The 17,110-nt window shown below is 38.7% G+C and overlaps 1 protein-coding gene across 1 annotated transcript; it reads right to left on the bottom strand.

The window, feature by feature from the left end:
* Positions 1–7,773: 7,773 nt before the first annotated feature.
* On the bottom strand, positions 7,774–17,097 carry tmx1 (thioredoxin-related transmembrane protein 1). The gene is made up of 8 exons (XM_061063545.1): positions 16,869–17,097; positions 16,520–16,635; positions 14,721–14,766; positions 14,140–14,268; positions 13,237–13,282; positions 11,677–11,778; positions 11,520–11,586; positions 7,774–11,379 (listed from the first exon to the last, which is right to left on the bottom strand). The coding sequence occupies exons 1-8, from the start codon at positions 17,066–17,068 to the stop codon at positions 11,138–11,140; spliced, it is 948 nt and encodes a 315-aa protein (XP_060919528.1). The 5' UTR covers positions 17,069–17,097; the 3' UTR covers positions 7,774–11,137.
* Between the last annotated feature and the right edge of the window lie 13 nt (positions 17,098–17,110).

The following is a 17,110-nucleotide window of genomic DNA, read 5'->3' as shown; positions in this document are numbered from 1 at the left end:
GGCAGCAGCAGGTTGCAGAGGAGGTTTCGAGTTTGGATAAACTAAGCTAATGGAAAGATCCATAGCATTGAATTATACATCAATTACATGGATTAAAATACACAATCATTTCAACAGATGTCTATGCGTGTATGATATCTAACATTTGGTAAAAAGTAAATTGATGAATGGACTTGAGCTTGTGTCGAGTTTTTCTACTCGTCTGACTACTCAAAGCATTATTTACACCACATTCACATTGATGGCAGTTATATAAAAGTGTCCAACCAACTAATCCATTCGCACACATTCACACCCCGCTGATGTACCAGCAGGAGCAACTTGGGGTTGCGTGTGTTGCCCAAGGACACAGCGACATGTACAATCCAATCCCTGACCTTAAGCTTGGGCAAATTAGCTTCTTGAAGCACGTTTTAAAGAGCACAGCTAATTTTGCAGCTCCACTTTGTGGTTTTAATCACCATATTTACAGTACATGGCGCCCAATTATTTTGGATGTCATGCTCATGGTGGGATGTTAAAATGCTGCTTTAACGTGTATTGCTATGTTCCAGACGTACAAATCCTGAGTGTAAACAACATTAGGGTTTAAAATGCTGATGAAGTTTTTAGTTTCAGGGTTGTGTTGTTCCAGTTGGTTTTTAAGAGGTACGTGTAACGTTACTGGCTTAAGCCCAAAACAGCCTGCCACTACTGGTTAGAGGAAATACTCTGATGCCACATCTGACTGTGCAACCATAATACCATACATGCCGATTACACAAAGCGCTGGGGGGCATCGCCATTCTCCTGATTACATAACCGCAGTATGAAGTGAGAACATGGACTGCTGGAAAACGGTTTACTTCACCAGTCAGTCGAGATTTTCTCTGAACGGTCTCCGTTGAGCTCATGAATAACAGATATCCATACAGTCACATTTGGTCTCTGCAGGTTTATTTTGATTCCCATATGCCGGCTGTCGAGCTGCTTTACCCAGCCTAACACATATAAACTCAACCAGAAAGGAAAAACATATTAACCCTGACCTACAGCAGAGACTTAACCTCACAGGAACATGTCGGGTGTGCAGCTCCAGGCTCTGACCCAGCTCTTATCTGCCTCTTTGTAGTTGAGCTCAGCCTCAGATATGAGCTTTAATGTGTCAGACATGCAGCGTCTCAGGTCCTTACTAACACTGTGTCAGTCTCTAAATCAACTCTTAAGGGACTCAAGAGACCTGAGAGGACCTCGCCACACAAGAACATAACTAGGTACATTCACTCAACAATTTAATGCACGTTTTGAGTTGATTCATTTATTTTACAGTATACATTTCTGGTTACAGTTTACAAATGATATATGCGTATTAACTATAAATTGTTATTATCATCCGGACTTGTAGAATGTATAATGTTAAAGCAGATACGTATTTTACAGGTATAAGTTCACTTCTGATTGTATTAACAGTCTTATGTCATAAAACAATATTTTATTCACATGACTCACTCAATTCCTTTTTATGAACACACTTGTAACTTGTTATTTAATTCTGCTGATAAGCTTTTAAGTACGGTTATAAGTCAAGGTTTTTCTTGTAATGGAGGGCCTCACAGTAAAACAGAAAACAATGTACACTTGAAGCATAAAGTTATTACTTGTCACATTTTAGATGACAGAGACAGCTCAGGCATTTCCCTTTTCCCTTTGTCCTCCTCCTGTGAAGAGATTTAAGATGTTCAGAATTGTTTTCCTCCCACATGAGCGTGTTAGAAAAAACACTCCTAAAGTCAGATCCAGATTTGGCTAACCTATGATAAAATTTAAACGGAGGGTGTGCCTCGTGTTAGTTTAGGGACTTTCAGGAGAACTAAGAGGACCAGATGTGAGATTCACATCAGGTGACGTACTGCAAAACAAATCACGGGATCCATGGAAACTGCTTCAGCGCTCATTGAGTTTAGATTCAAGTTTGGAGTGAAAATCCACCTTCTCCTGACCAGAGGGTTTCTGTCTTTACACCAACGCAAACCACATTATAAGTACTAAGGAGGAGTACTAGCATCGCAACACCTTTGAGGGTATATGGGGCATTTAAACTATAATGTAATAATTTAATGTTTTGTTTATAATATCAAAGTAGTTTCATCATTTAAAAATAGTTAAGTACAATGTTTGCCTTTGTAACACAGTGGAGTAGAATCATAAAGTAGTATAAAATGGATATTTTTTTATTTTTTTATTTGTTCCGTACATGTCAAAACACACAACAGAAAAGGACAAAGAAAAAAAAAAAACAATTCACACTTTATCCCATGTACGGAAAGGAGCAGGGAGAAGAATAACTCTTGCTTTGCCTGCCCCCCTTACTCAAAAAGCAAAGAATAAATGTCTGGATGGTCTGTCCAATTACAATCAATGAATGCATATCATGCCAACATAAAACAAATCTGACAATTCAGTCTTTACTTCCTCAGAAAGTAGAAGGAAAACACACACAGAATACACTAACTGCCACTTTCATACCGTCTGATAACTTTGTTCTTATACATTTTCTTAAACTGAAATTGATATATTGGATATACTTAGGCGAAGTAGAATTACCACATAATTGTCCTCTCTTTTGTAAATGTACTAAGTTGATTTTAAAGGAGGGTTTCATTAGACCAGAGGAAAACTTTTAACTTTTAAGACAAAAATCTGTGAGTCAATTACATGTATTATTTCTATAAATGGACCTCGGAGTGTCCCCCCCCCCCCCCCCCCCCCCCCCCCCTTTGCCCTTTTAGGACCTTTCTCTGCTTCAGTCTTTATTCTGAACAGTCCAGTACATCGCCCAAACAGTCAGTATATTTTCCTGTGTTTATACCTCAGGGAGCGTGTGTTTCTATTTTAGTCTCTGCATACAGTGAAAGAAAGACCTTAGCAGGGTTTGCTCTCAGGCATGTCCACAATGGTTTCCTGGAAAATATAGCCTACCTGCTGGAGACTGGAGGGGCGACACAACAGCAAACTGTGTTCTGTTTTGATTTCTGTTTGAGCCACTTTTGTGATTATGCTGCCTGTAAGGAAGTGATGTAAATACTGGTGGGCAGTGGGTGACTTTTTTTGGGTTAGAAAAAAAAAATCACTCAGTTGAGCTGTAATCACAGGGGAACTATGTGTCTCTAAAACAGTCATACACTCATGGATCTGTAACGGCTTAATGGACAAATGTTGGCTCAACATAGAAATAGTTATATTTACAATATGGCGCCCATGCTGCAGACACGCAAATTACCCAGAAAGGTAAAAGTGGTGAGTTAAAATGTCTACAATCCACTTGGAAAACAGAATAATCCTCATGTGACGGAAAATAAATAAACACAAAGACATGTTATTTTGAAATGACACAAAGGCTATAATGTTTTTTTTCTCATGTCAGTAAAGTCTGGAATGGTAACACAACAAATAGAATTGCACCGAAGCGTTCTATATTTTCATAGTCATCCCTGAATAGTATCATAACTGGAGAAAAAACTCGGACCAAATCGTCTTCGTCTGAGAATGATGCACACCCCTACAAACTGACAGATGTGTGATAAATGTTGTGTGTTTTTGTACATGAGAATTGGGGATTTAGTAAGAGGGAATGCAGACAGAAATCTGGCAGAGAGAGCAAAGAAAAAATAAAACAATAGCAGCCCCATTGTTCCAGCCCGCTGATCATCTCCTGCAGAATTTTAGATTAATGAATAAATCATCATTACGAGGCCAAACAGAGGAATCTCAATCTCTTCATCTTCTTTATAGGATTTAATGGTCTGACCGCATGGAGGACACAGAGGGGACACGGCAGCTCAGAGAACAAGTGTGGCCTTGTTGAATTCGCACTCTCGCACCTCGCCGGCGTCCAGCAGCTCAGCCAGTCAGGAGGATCATATAACAGTGCCTTGTTTTCCTCGTGGATTTTTGTGGTTTGGGCAAAAACCCTCCTGGCTGCCGGCCCGGGGAATTAAATTTAAAAAAGACCTCTGTACCAAAAATCCTTCTCCCTTGTCCTGAATGCTGAAGAGACCCTTGATTTTCATACAATACACTTTATGAGACAAAAAAGACACTTGGCTAATCACATTAGATACGATTTATCATCCGTAGGAGAATTATCCCATTTTCATTATGGGAGTTAACAAACCCTGAATGGAAATAATTTGATTTATGAGGAGGATCAGATGGAGTTTAAGACTGGAAACAGGATAGAGAAGCGCTCGGGAAACCGGAGCTTTAAAGTTTCTGTTTGTGTTTGTGGTCGGCTGCTCGCCACTGAGGTGGAAAAAGTGACTCAGGTTGAAACGGGACAGATAAAGAGAAACTTCCAGGAGAGACTTATGCTCAGGTCTACTCTGTACGACAAACAGTACTGAACATGCATTTGATAAGGTCTTGCAGGTCCATGTTAATGTAGTTTACTTTCCCATCCCCATCTGCCTCTACTTCACTAAACATTACATTTCAGGGGGAAATATTGTACATTTTGTCCACTTTATTCATATGGAATTTTTAGTTTTCTTTCAAGATTATTTATATATGAACCATGTAATGAATCTTAATAACATTGTATTTGGAAAGAATAATATGTAACTTTTCCAACTTTAAATAGTTAAACCTTTAACTTTACTATATATATTATTTTTCATTGTGTTTTGCGACTTTCACCTAAAGGATCCGGATATTCCTCCACTCACTGAGAACCTCAGAAGACATTACTTTAGTGGGATTTTCCTTGACCTGGCTGTGGATAACTTCATGCTGTTTCTCAGACTGACCCTCAACACCTTACTGGCAAAGTAAATGTAACTTATTGATGTACAGTTTCCCCCCACATGCATCTATACTGGTATACTTATACAGAACTCCAGCAGTCCTCCTATACAAGAGTTGTTTGAAAACGTTCCTGTTAAAGTGAAATCAAGGACAATAGAAAACCTTATGGACCAGAGTGAGCTAAATGAACAAGAAGTGAAAGCACCAAACCAGTAGCGCTGCCATCTGCATTCACTTTACACTTGCCGAGCGATAAAACAGCCGGCTGATCATCCAGTTCAGAGTGTGTCCGATAAATCAAAACCCAGTGAGGGGGCTTCAGTTGAGTGTGAAGGAATCTTTCGTAAAGCATCTGCCAGGTGTTTTGCATGCGCACACAATACAATCTCACTGCACAGACGCATCAGAAGAGGCACACAGCAGGGGGGGGAATCCCTTCCAACACCTTCCTCCTTCTCCTCCAGCCTCAGGCAAATTAAAGTTAACAGAGCGCATGCAGAAGGCAACCCGAGCTGCAACGACAACACTGATTAGAGATCCACTCCAGAGACCAGCTCCCCTCTTAATCCAGGGGGACTAAAACCACTCAGGAGGGTGGAGGTAACACTCACAAAGGAAATGAGAAGCACTCAGGAGCGCAAGCTGGAGGAAATTTTAACTGTAGCTTTTCATTCGCTACAAGAACTTTTTCAAATGTTACAGTCTGTTCATGTCACCTGCTCCACAAAGTGCAGTGCCCTGACATGGATTTCCACTACTGCTTTTTGCCTTTATCTTGAACTGCCTTCTTATTTTCAATTCTTTTTACACTTTAAATACATCTACTATTTTTTTGTATTTCTGTTTCTCTTCTCAATGCATATGTTTTTGGTAAAGCACTTGCAATTAAGGTTGTCAGCGTCTTCAATACTTTGATGTCACGTGATTTCAAACAATGCAATCTACTTTATTTTAATGATCGATAGCCAAATCTTAAAAAGAAAACCTCTTCAGTTGTATTTTTAACCCAAAAATACTGCCAACAAGAGAGAGAGCACAAATACACTGACAACTTCTTGGTGCATGGATTGATAATATTATTAAGAATGTACCCAACAATGGGTACTTAGGACTTTTATTTGTTTGTTGCTGTGTTACCGGAACAGGTAATAATTTAATGTTTACTAGTTACATATCAAAGTTTAAATTCTCGTATTGTGACAACCCTACTTTGAATTGCCTTGGAGTTTAAAGGTGGTGGCCTATAAAATGAATAGAGGTTCCTTTGCAGATGATTTAGAAATAACCCAAAAAGAGTGCAACAGTGACATCTGCTGGCAAGGACTGGAACTTATTCACATGTATTGTTATTTTTGTATTTTCTTTTAAAATATTTTTTCCCTTGAATTATCAAACAAACAAAAACAAGAACCTTAATTGTTTTAAATTAATTAGACACTTCAGTATACGCCGACCACTGCAGCCAAGGTGTTTCTCATTTCTATTATTATAAGACAGTATGGGCTCAAACGTCACCCTTTACAATCAGAAACCTTTCATCATTATACAACCAGTCCTGAAAATGTATTCCAGATTTGAAGGATTTTACAAGAAAGTTGAAATGCTTTCTAAAAGCAAATCACAGCTTTACCCATTTTTAACTGTTGTATCTTAAATTTAAAATTTACAGTGGTTTGTAGAAATGTTGTATTGTCATATTGTTGCAAAAACTACATTAACTGCATTGTCCTTATTAAGTTAATTTCATATCTCTGAGTCGTACACAGTCAACCAAAGAGATGTCCCCTCTAAATTAAGCATTATTTAAGTTTGTCATTAGATATTTGTTTATTGCATGGAGATATTTCTGTACACTCGACGATTCAAAAATACCTGGTTGAGCTGGATTTTCTATGTAACAAAAATGGAAAGTCAATCACTAAAACGTTGAGAAACTGGAAACCTCCAGCTTGATGTCACAGTCAGAGTTTGCATGAGCATAGGGAAAGTTTTGATAGCAGACAAAGTGAGTTTTTTATGTAAATGTCAGCCAGTACTTGATGCTTATTCCTTCAGATAAGTACAACAACTTCAACCAAAATCTGTAACCTCAAAGCAGATATTAAAGCTCTTTGTTTCACAACCACTAAAATACTTCTCAGCCACTGTAAGCTACAACATAGGCTAAACAATTAAAGGTCATAACACTTACCTTGCAGAAACATCAGGCAGGAAGGTTGGTAGTGTAGAGACTCCTCAGCTGAGTTTGGATCTAAATGAGGCTAAACCCCTTTTTGGTTGAATCTCTCCATGTTTATCCAAACACTAGAAGTTTGATTTGGCACCTGTCTTTAACCTGTTGATCTAGTTGGCTAGTATAAGGCCTAATTCCAGTTTTGAATATGGGGATATTTTCCTACAATGCCAGGGTGGGAGGCTCAGTTGATTTTATAATGCCCTCCTTGGTTACAGTCAAGTAAAACATAGAAAATCTGAAAAATTGTGATAATTTGACAGTTCCTTGAGTACTCAGCAACTAAAAAGACAATAAATAGGCCTAATGAAAACATGTTTTATCTAAAATAAACAATTTGAAGGAATCCCAATAGTTTATGAATATTTTGTTGTTCCTTCATTCCTTTTTTAAATTGGCCATTTGTAAGAATCCAGCCTCTAGTTTGGGAACGCTGGTTGTTAATCCGTGTTAACATCATTATCAGATAGAGACAGTCATATGGACCAGTTTCTCAATTACTTTACTTTTATATTGTTAATTATAAACATGATTTGATCTGCCACAGCTGCTATAGTTCTACTAATTTGTATTTTTTTTTTTTAAACATTGCCACAAATAATTTACATTTCTTTATTTCAGTGTTTTCCAGGTGTCCCAAATATAAATATAAAATGTTTGTGTTGCTTGCAGCTGTTGTATCTTCTTGCTCACTGATGAATAAAGTTGATATTTGTATGAGTCAGCTTTTGGTAGCAAGAAAAGCAGCTGATGTGAGATACAGTTTCCAGAGTTCAATCTTTATTCAAAGAAATGTTCAAAGAAGAAGCTCAGAGTGAATGCTACAAGCCTTTCAGAGTGGTCAGGTAAAAAAAGGCAACCGGTTTCATCCAGTTATTTAATTAGTTATTCACTTTTTGTAGAATAGAGAATAGCAGAAAGAAAAACATCTACTCCAGTCATCTTTAAATCCAATAAAATAAACAATGAAATGAGCATTGAAAACATGTCTCTCTCTCTCTCTCTCTCTCTCTCACACACACACACACACACAGCTCAGACAGACACAGACACAGGCTGCCCTTCTACTCTATGAAATATATGCAGAAAGTGCCAGCAACCACATCACAAAAACTGCACTCATTAAAGGAGAAATTAGTCTCAGAAGTTCTGGTGTACTTTGACATTTTCAACAAAATGAAATACTGTTTGAAAGGGGTTAAAACAAGATTACAGTGGGATAAAAGTAAACCTCCCTTTGTTCATTTAAGTCCTCGTACTGTTCCAACAAAGCAGAGCAGCATCAGGACAGATATGCCACACGTCAATACGACCTTTAAGAAGACATTGTTTGATAATGAGGAGAATCACACGTAAATATAAGAAACAAAAAATAACGTTTTACATCTCAGTGGTTGATTTTGTGAAAACATAATGGAGTCATACAGTATCTACAGAACAACATTCACCAGGTGTCTTATTGGGAGTGAATAGAAATAAGCATCTTCTTAGCGTGGTTTACTTTTCTGCAGACTGTTAAGAACGCAGCTCAGTCGAAGGTTTGGTGTGATTACTGAGCAGAGCACAGATGCCTTAAGAAGGGTTCCTGCCCCGTACGTACCTGTGCAGACACGTTGCACACTTAACACACACTCAGGAGAAGAACTAAAAATAGATTTTAACCTCTGTGTCCTGTGTTTAAGTTATAATCCTTAAGACTTTAACTAAATCAAACCCTGATTTTTTTTAAAACAATTTGAGGTCTGTTTCCTTTTTTTCTGATATTGAAATGTTTATTAAAATATTTTCTACGGTGGAGTTGGCCATTCTAACACTGGATTAAAAAAGGCCTCCAACACCAAAGACTGTACGTTTGGATTTCACAACTGTGACATCACACATTGGTTTGTGCACTGCAAAAACTCAAATACTACAGAGTGTATTTGTCGGAAAAAAAACATCTCCGTGTGCTCAATATAAGCCACATTCACCTGATGAGTCAAGGTAACTCAATCTTATTTCAAGGTTCAAGGTCAGGTGCATGCTTTTTAAAATTAGGTTAATGATTCATATTTCTGTAAAGAAATTAGACAAATACACTTGCTTATATTTGAGTTTTTTTTAGGGGTGGGACAGTTTTGAAGCCTAAAGGTTGGTTTTGACATCAGAAGCAAAATATGCACAATTTTCTGTCAACAAGACCTCAATGTACAAATGAAAATCATCATCAAGACATGAAACTATCAATGAAGAACAGAAAACTTCAGAGAAAAAGAAGAATATACTGATGTAATAAGTCAAGTGAAAAGAGGGGTCTTCTATTGAATCCAACACCTTTTTTGCAAACAGCATGTTCACCCTCCTGCTGGCCATTTGAAGAAATGCAGGTTGAAACATTTCAACAGTTCTTTCACACCCAGAACGCGACATCCACCTCTTTTTAGAAGACACTGCTTCATACTGAAATGTATGTTAGACACTTAATCAAGATTTATGGTACTTATCTTTACTGTCGACTCTCCTGACACTGCAGCAGAGCTGAATGAAGTCACTGCAAATCACAACAAATCCTTCCTACAACTGCTCAACTGGTGGGCCAGGACCCAAAAGTGGTCTATGGGCTTTATTGTGAAGCAATTACCAATAAGGTTTCTACAATTGGAAGTATTGGAGCAAAAGGTGCAGCCTGCAGCCAGGGAGCGCTAATTGAAGCGTTGCAGTTATAATGAGCAAAACCTCTTTATTAAAACAGAGTTTGTTTGGCTAAACTGTGTAAACCACAGACTGTATAAAGAATGGACAGCACAAGCGCTGCTGAAAAGTGAAGCCAGAATTATATAAACCGCACCTCCTCCATGTTAACAGATGACACATGGAGCAAACTTTAAAATAGAAAACACACAGAAAAAAACATTTCCAAAAACATGGTTTCTGCCATTATTGTGAATCTGACTTATCACCAAGTTTTCTGAGAACATTTGTTTCAATACGTTTTCTTATGTGGGGAAAAAGAGGAGATGTAACGTCATGTTTGATAGCTCTGTTGACAAATGCATCTCCTACAGCGCTCTGTATCAGATTAGCAGGGTACAGGACGAACAGCCAGAGGAGTCATGACGAACGCTAACACAAAGGTTTTTTTCAACTTTCACAAAACGGTGTCTGCTTCAAACCGAAGCAAGAGTCTGTTCTGCTGTAGACTGCACCGATTTTATAGGTACGTTCTGACGAGTGCTTTGGTTAGCATCAGTTCCGAGGATCAACCACCCAGCTCCTTTCTGCACGTGTCTTGGCTTCAACTGCAACATCAGCGCACTATGTCAGCACCCCGTTGCGAGGGTAAATTGGCTTCTTTTTTTCAACAGCGGAAGGAAATGGAGGCGTTTATCAATATACAGTCTATGGTGTAAACTGATGCATTGGTTGCTTTTTTTTTTTTTTTTCAAGTATTTCTCATAAAGAATCAAATTATCGGTTGTTGTACTAAACCACGGGTATGTTAGGATTATAACAAAAACCTTTGAGCCATTCCTTTCCACTCTTTTATCCATCAAACAGCCAAATGTGGAATGGTGTGTGTGCATCGTGTTAAACTGAACTGTCAGTTTGTAAATATATGCAAGGTATTATGACTGTATGTATAGATAAGCCGAATAGTCAAATGGTACAAAGTAACCCAAGCCTGTTATAATCACTCAGAATAATAAACATATAATTAACACACATTTCTTTAAAAAACAATGCATAGCATAAACAACATTGCAAAATCCATCTCTGCCGCTCTTCATACCTAAACCTGGACAATGCTTTTTGTTTCAACAAGTGAAAACAGGTGTCAGGAGTGTTTTTGCTTTTTTCCCAGCTGGAGCCTTCTGCTCAGGCAGAGAGAGCGGTGTGAGAGTCTAAAGCGCTCCCATTTAAAAACAAGAGAAGGAGAAGCAAAGAGGCGAGGTGTTTCTAGGGGGCCCAGAGAGGGAGGCGGAGGCGGAGGAGGAGGAGGAGAAAAGGGAAAAGAGGGGGAAGTTAAAGGGGTTAGGCTTAAGGGGCTCCCTGCTGTAAACACTGCTGCTCAGGACCAAAACTCCTCCGACTTTGCAGACTCCTCGTTGATTTTCTCAAAAGGAGTAGAGAACGGGTGACTCTTTAAGTGTCCTCCTCATCATCGTCATCATCCTCACGGTTTCCCACCACCCTCTTCCTCAGAGCTTCATCAGAGAATCCTTGTCCCTTTGATTCTGGGCGACCCTCTGGTGACCCTCTCCTTGTCCTCCAGACGTCGCTGTCGTCATCCTCTTCTTCTTCTTCGTCGTCGTCTTCCTCGCCATCTGCCTCATGTTCGGCCTCTTGTCGCTGGAATAATCTCGCCTGCTCCATCGTCTGTTTTTCTGCAGAATAAACATTCAGAACAACAGTCAGGGGGCCCAGAATAAACCAAAACCTAAGTATGTGTAGGTTTATTATCTTTACTATGTTTTTACAGCAGGTAAAACAACATTCATTAACATTTTATTATTAAAAAACTCACTTTGGTAGTAATCCTGAGAAGAAAATCGACGTGAGGGGAAGACAAAGTCTGCGATGAAGACCAGTAACTGCAAAGGAAGACCAACAACAAGATGGTGAAACTTTCACTGCAGTCTTTTTATTAAAACACGACAACTTGGTGATGCACAAGAACTCACCAGCCCAAGTGCAAGACCAGAGAACAGAGTGGCCAGGCCAAAGATGACGTAAGACCCCCAAACAGGAATCCCCAGCTGCTCCGTCATGTAGTTATGACAACGCTGGAAAACAAAAGAGAGAGTAAAAACTGTTTTACTTAATGCAATAAACCACGAAAAAAGTTCAAAGAAAGGACAATTATCTCACTTTGCCCAAGTCATTAAATTAAATCATTTATTTAGTGCATTTAACAATCCAAATGCATGGTCAAATGGTTAAACTGACTTTTTTGCTTTCACGTTTTTGATTTCTTTTAATAAAGGCTTTATATGCGATTTTTCACACTTAAATGTAATAGAAATCAAGTATATCCTCTGAAAATAAATCTGTGAGTAATGACTGTCTACAATGGGTGTAACACCCGAGTCCCACTGTCTGTGATGCTTTCCGAGTTCTATCTTCACTTTGTTTACATCGCCCGGACGGCCGGCCGACTCCTCCCCTCTTGTATAAAAGTTTTTCAATTGAGGGACTAGAGAAAAGAAGAATAACATACTGTACTCACTGCTTAATTGAATGTCACGTAAGCGTTTCTAGATCACGCTCATTTCGGGTAAATTTACATGCAGTGTGAAGATACGAGCATAATAAAGATCGCTAGCATTAGCATGCTAACACAACAATGCAGCGCGAGTTGTTTTGGTTTCATGCTGGTGCTCAAGGGCGACATCTGCTGGATCGCATATAAAGCCTTTAAGTACTTTTTGTAACATTTTAATGAAATATTGTTACAATGAGGAAAATGTTGGCAGTAAATATAATGTTTATAGAGAATACATTCACAGTAAAATGTAAACACAGTCTTTAGGTTAAAGTTGTAGACTAAATGCTAAATGCATATTTTCATTGATCTGTCTTTTGGCACCACCAAGAGTCCACAAATGCTCATTGTTGTAGAAACTTGTATACACGTATATCACGGTATGGCTGAACGTTACGGTCAGAAAGTCATTTCCTAAAAAGGGACACAGTTTAATGTAAGATGTATATTTTTGTCTTATCTCTTATTAATAACCACTACATCGTTTAAAGAAATGCTTCTACTGTAAATCCTTCTTTTTGTCAGAGTATGTGTGTAACCAAGGCCTTACACATCTTACTCCTCGATGCCTGAGGGCTCCATTGTTGCTCAAAAGCAACATGAAATAAATGCCTCAAAAAGTCACACTGTTCACTGGATATTCCCCCTTTTCTATGATAAACATAAACCTTATATTTACTCATGTTTACGTTCACTGTCTGGCTGACAGAAATACAAGAGCTCCAAATTCATCAAAAGCTGAATTCCTCCTTGATCCATCTCGGTAACAACATGTGTAGTTTGCATTACAGGTCAGGTCACCTACATTTTGTTCTGTCTTTTGAGTCATGCTTGTATCCTTTAAAACTGGATCTTTTTTACGTTCTTAACATTAATTCAACATTCGAGTCTGTTTTCTCGTGCCGTTTTACACCGATTAACACCTTCTTCAATGAACTAAATCATTTGACTCTACAACAAGAGAGAAAACCTCACTCACCCGGATGAACATGGAGAGCTTGAACAAAGCAGACATTGAATTCATTCTGCAGAAAAGAGGAGGAAAAGACAGCAAGTCATTTGCCAAGGATTTATCAAACCGTAACGTCACAACAAGGCCGAAACACAACAACATAATGAGGAGGGAATTGGAGTGGTTGTTGTTCTGATTTTAGACCAACAGGAAGACACTAAGAATAGAACAAACAAGAGAATGATGTTCCTTTATCTTTAAAGGATATGAAACTGTCACTGTGATGAGGAGCTAAAAAAAGAAAAAAAGCTGAATCCAGAGAGCTGAGTGATATCAATGTGAAAACACTCTGACTACAGGGGAGGCTTATTTTGGATATTAATGTATAATAGTTTGGCCTGCAGGATATGAGAACTAATGGATTGTGTGAGAATATAGAACATTGCAATAACGACATATTAAGTGTTATAAACTAACTAAATGTACAGTATGTGTGGTGTGCATATTAGCTATGACTCACAGGTTTTTGTCTTTCTGCAGTCCATCATGTCTTAAACAACACTAGTGTTTGCAACATGTCCCACTTAAATCCAAAACAAAACCAGGATGCTTTTTTTCCCAAGACTAAACTGTCTCCTTTAAAGCTGATGGAAGCTGATAGCTACCTTGAGCTTTATCCGACTGCATAAAAATGATGTGAAACAAGGGACATTAAGCAGACCTCCATCCCGTGGATGAAAATGTACACACACAGGGGGGGAGGAAACATTGCTTGTTTACATCTTACGGCTTTTGCGATCCCTTTAGTGCTCATATTGAAATAACAATGTGACTAATTTGCAGCCCAAACAATAATTTTTTTGAAGAAGTTAAAAAAGCGGCCCCCCTACCACCACATGTAAACACCACCATGGGTTTTTATAAACTCACAGAAATGAAGATGGCCCGAGCCAGGAGGAGACCGGCTCAACTGCTTTCCATTTCTGCTCATCGACAAAGCTGAGGAAGTCCTCTTTAGTGCGAGCTCCTTGATACTTCCTGAAGACGCCGTCCTTGCAGCTGAAACACAACATTTTCAAACCTTATTCAGGGTGTCGAAAAAAAATCCTGCAGACCTGAAGGGAGGAAGTGATTAGACGTATCTGCACAGCTGTAGAAACATGCGCACCATTGATTAATATGTTCTGTATGGCACCAGATCCCCCCCAAACTGAGCTGAACAAAACAGTTGTGACATTAGTTTGAATACTTTTCTTGAAGTAGTTTTCTGTATTAAAAATCTCATGGACTTGGTGTTTGTCAGTCTGCATTAATAAGAAGGCCACTGGTATAACTGAACACATACGTATGTGTTCTTATTTTCTCTGGTTTAGAAACACTTTTCCTGTCATAATTGAAGTAATGTGAATACACATGAGATTTTAAACTTAGATCAAACTAGAATGTTCTCTTTTGAATGGTGCAAGCAGCCAACAAGAAAGCGGAAGCAACAAAACCACTAAATAACTTACTGGTAAATAGTAGGAAGTGAAGTGATGATGAATCGCCCACTCAGACCTTACGGACAGAGGAGATGAGAACTGTTAGTGTGCAAGAAGACGACGTTTGACTCATAACTTAACTGAAAACAATTTCAGACTTGGCAGACGGACTATCTTAAAGTCTGGCAGCTGCTACAAAAACCCACTGAGCAACATATTCATTTATATTTTATACAGAAAAATAAACACAAAACAAAAAATGAAGACGCACTGAATCCTTCAGAAATGAAGAAATACTCCTCTGCTAAAGTCTGTAAGTATGTTTTTACACAAGCAGTGTCCCACTGAATGAGCAAGCTGTCAGGACATGCAAGACAATTCAACAAAATGACAAATGAACTGTTGTCTTTTGACCGCAATGTAACGCCTCCAAACCTCAATTAACTGTTTTCTAACATCCAACGAGTCAGTGGCAAAGAAACAGACAAGAGTATGACATGAAAGTAAATACATTGTGCTTACGTCATTTCACTGAATGCAAGAGATTCTGTCATACGTTCCTTACTATTACTAAAGTAACTGTCCCTGAATGATGTTTTCAACCATGTAATGCAGACACTTAGGCACCTGAAAGCTTTGAGGATTAGCAAAACATATTCATTTCATCCATAAATATGAAGATTTTTCTCTCTCTGAATAGATATGCAACTCATTAACTCGTTTTGGGATGGCCTTTGTAACGGAAACTGTAGGTGTTTTTATTTTCACACCTGAATTGCAGGAGTACCTTTAGTGAAAACTGCAAACTGTGTCCGTGGCTACTAGTCCAAAATGTCCAAAGTCATGCAAATAAATCCCACTTTCTTCATAGCAATGATAAAGGTTTTCATTAAAGTATTTTGAGGCTATTTTTAGGTTGTTTTTTGTTGCATAATAGCATTTTACTGAGACGTGTTTCAAAGAATTTGATAATGCTCACCGGGAGTAGCTGGGAGGAAAAAAGATTAGCAATACCTCCTTTATTCATCTATTTTGTATCCTAATATCTGCAGGTAAGAAAACCACAACTAGAAACTGACTGCATCCTGAACGCCCGCATCAGAGGAGTAAAGGATAAAGTTAATGAAATCTATGTTATGGAGAATGTACCCTCTCGCTTCATATCCGAATGGACAGATTTACTCAGTTATGGTTAAGACTGGTTCTATATGTGCATCAGTCACGACCACACGACTGGGAACTGACAAATCAAAAGATACTAAACTGTAACGGGCGTTATCCTGAATGTGTAAGTACATGTATGTAAGTACTGGTGTAAGCATTAATGGAAGGATCACATGCATTTATATTTTTCCTATTATTACTTTTTTTGTGTGTGCTGTAAACTTACTGAACTTTTTCCCAACATGACAATGCAAATGCATGCAGCTACACAACCCTCGTTATAGAATGTACATAGTTACTGAGCAAAAAGATGCTGATTATTGTAAAAAACAAAAAAAACAAAAAAAAAAAGGGGTTTCAAGAAAATCTTAATTTGATGCAAACATTATTCACTGCAGATCCTTTATACTCTCTGTAACTTCACTGCTATGTATCTTCAAAATGTTCTCAGCCATTCTCCAAATAATAATAATAAAAAAAAAACTCATAATATAAATCAACTTCAATCGACTGACAACTATTACAAAAACATGGCAATTAGAAAGTCAAAACACTGACTGTACAGTTCAGTTTCGATATGCTGCACTGGCTCGAAAGCTTCATTTTCTGTTCGCATGATTCAAAGTGTAGCTGCCAGTTATTAGAGAAGGTCATTCAGGGCCTACCGGGTTGATCTGTCACGTCCACCTTGGCTATGTTGACCCCCATGTCCTCCCCCCAGTCCGCAAACTCCTTCCACGCCGGCTGCAGCTGCTGGCACGCCGGACACCAGGGTGCGTAGCTGTGAGGTATTACATTACACAGATAAGGCTTTCGGGTTAAACTGTGCAATCACACAGTTTAGGATTTTTTTTTTTTTTTTTTTAAGTCACAGGAGTCAGCAGATATCATGTAAATACAAAACGAGCAAATTACAAGTTAAATCAGAACACGCATAGGAAATCGTTTCTGCGAGATTAAAAATCGCTACTGAGGCTAACAGACGAGCTAGTTAGCCGATAGCAGTGTACTGACAATTCAATCATCCATTCTCCTGACAGGATGTCCTCCCAGTTCCCGTCGGTGACTTCTCTGAGGCTGTCCGGCTTCGCGGAGACCGGCGGCGACGTTAAACACATCGCCAAAAACAAACAGTGGATCCACGAGCGGTGTCTCACTCGCCGCGTTGGAGGAGAAAACATAGTTGAACTGCTGCTCGGGAGCAAACACGCCATGTCTGCCTGATCGAGTCGAGACGGCAGCAGCACCACTTCCGG

The sequence above is a fragment of the Labrus mixtus genome, chromosome 18 (genome assembly GCF_963584025.1).
Source record: "Labrus mixtus chromosome 18, fLabMix1.1, whole genome shotgun sequence".
In the NCBI taxonomy this organism is placed as follows: domain Eukaryota; kingdom Metazoa; phylum Chordata; class Actinopteri; order Labriformes; family Labridae; genus Labrus; species Labrus mixtus.
This window is presented reverse-complemented; position numbering and strand designations above follow the sequence as displayed.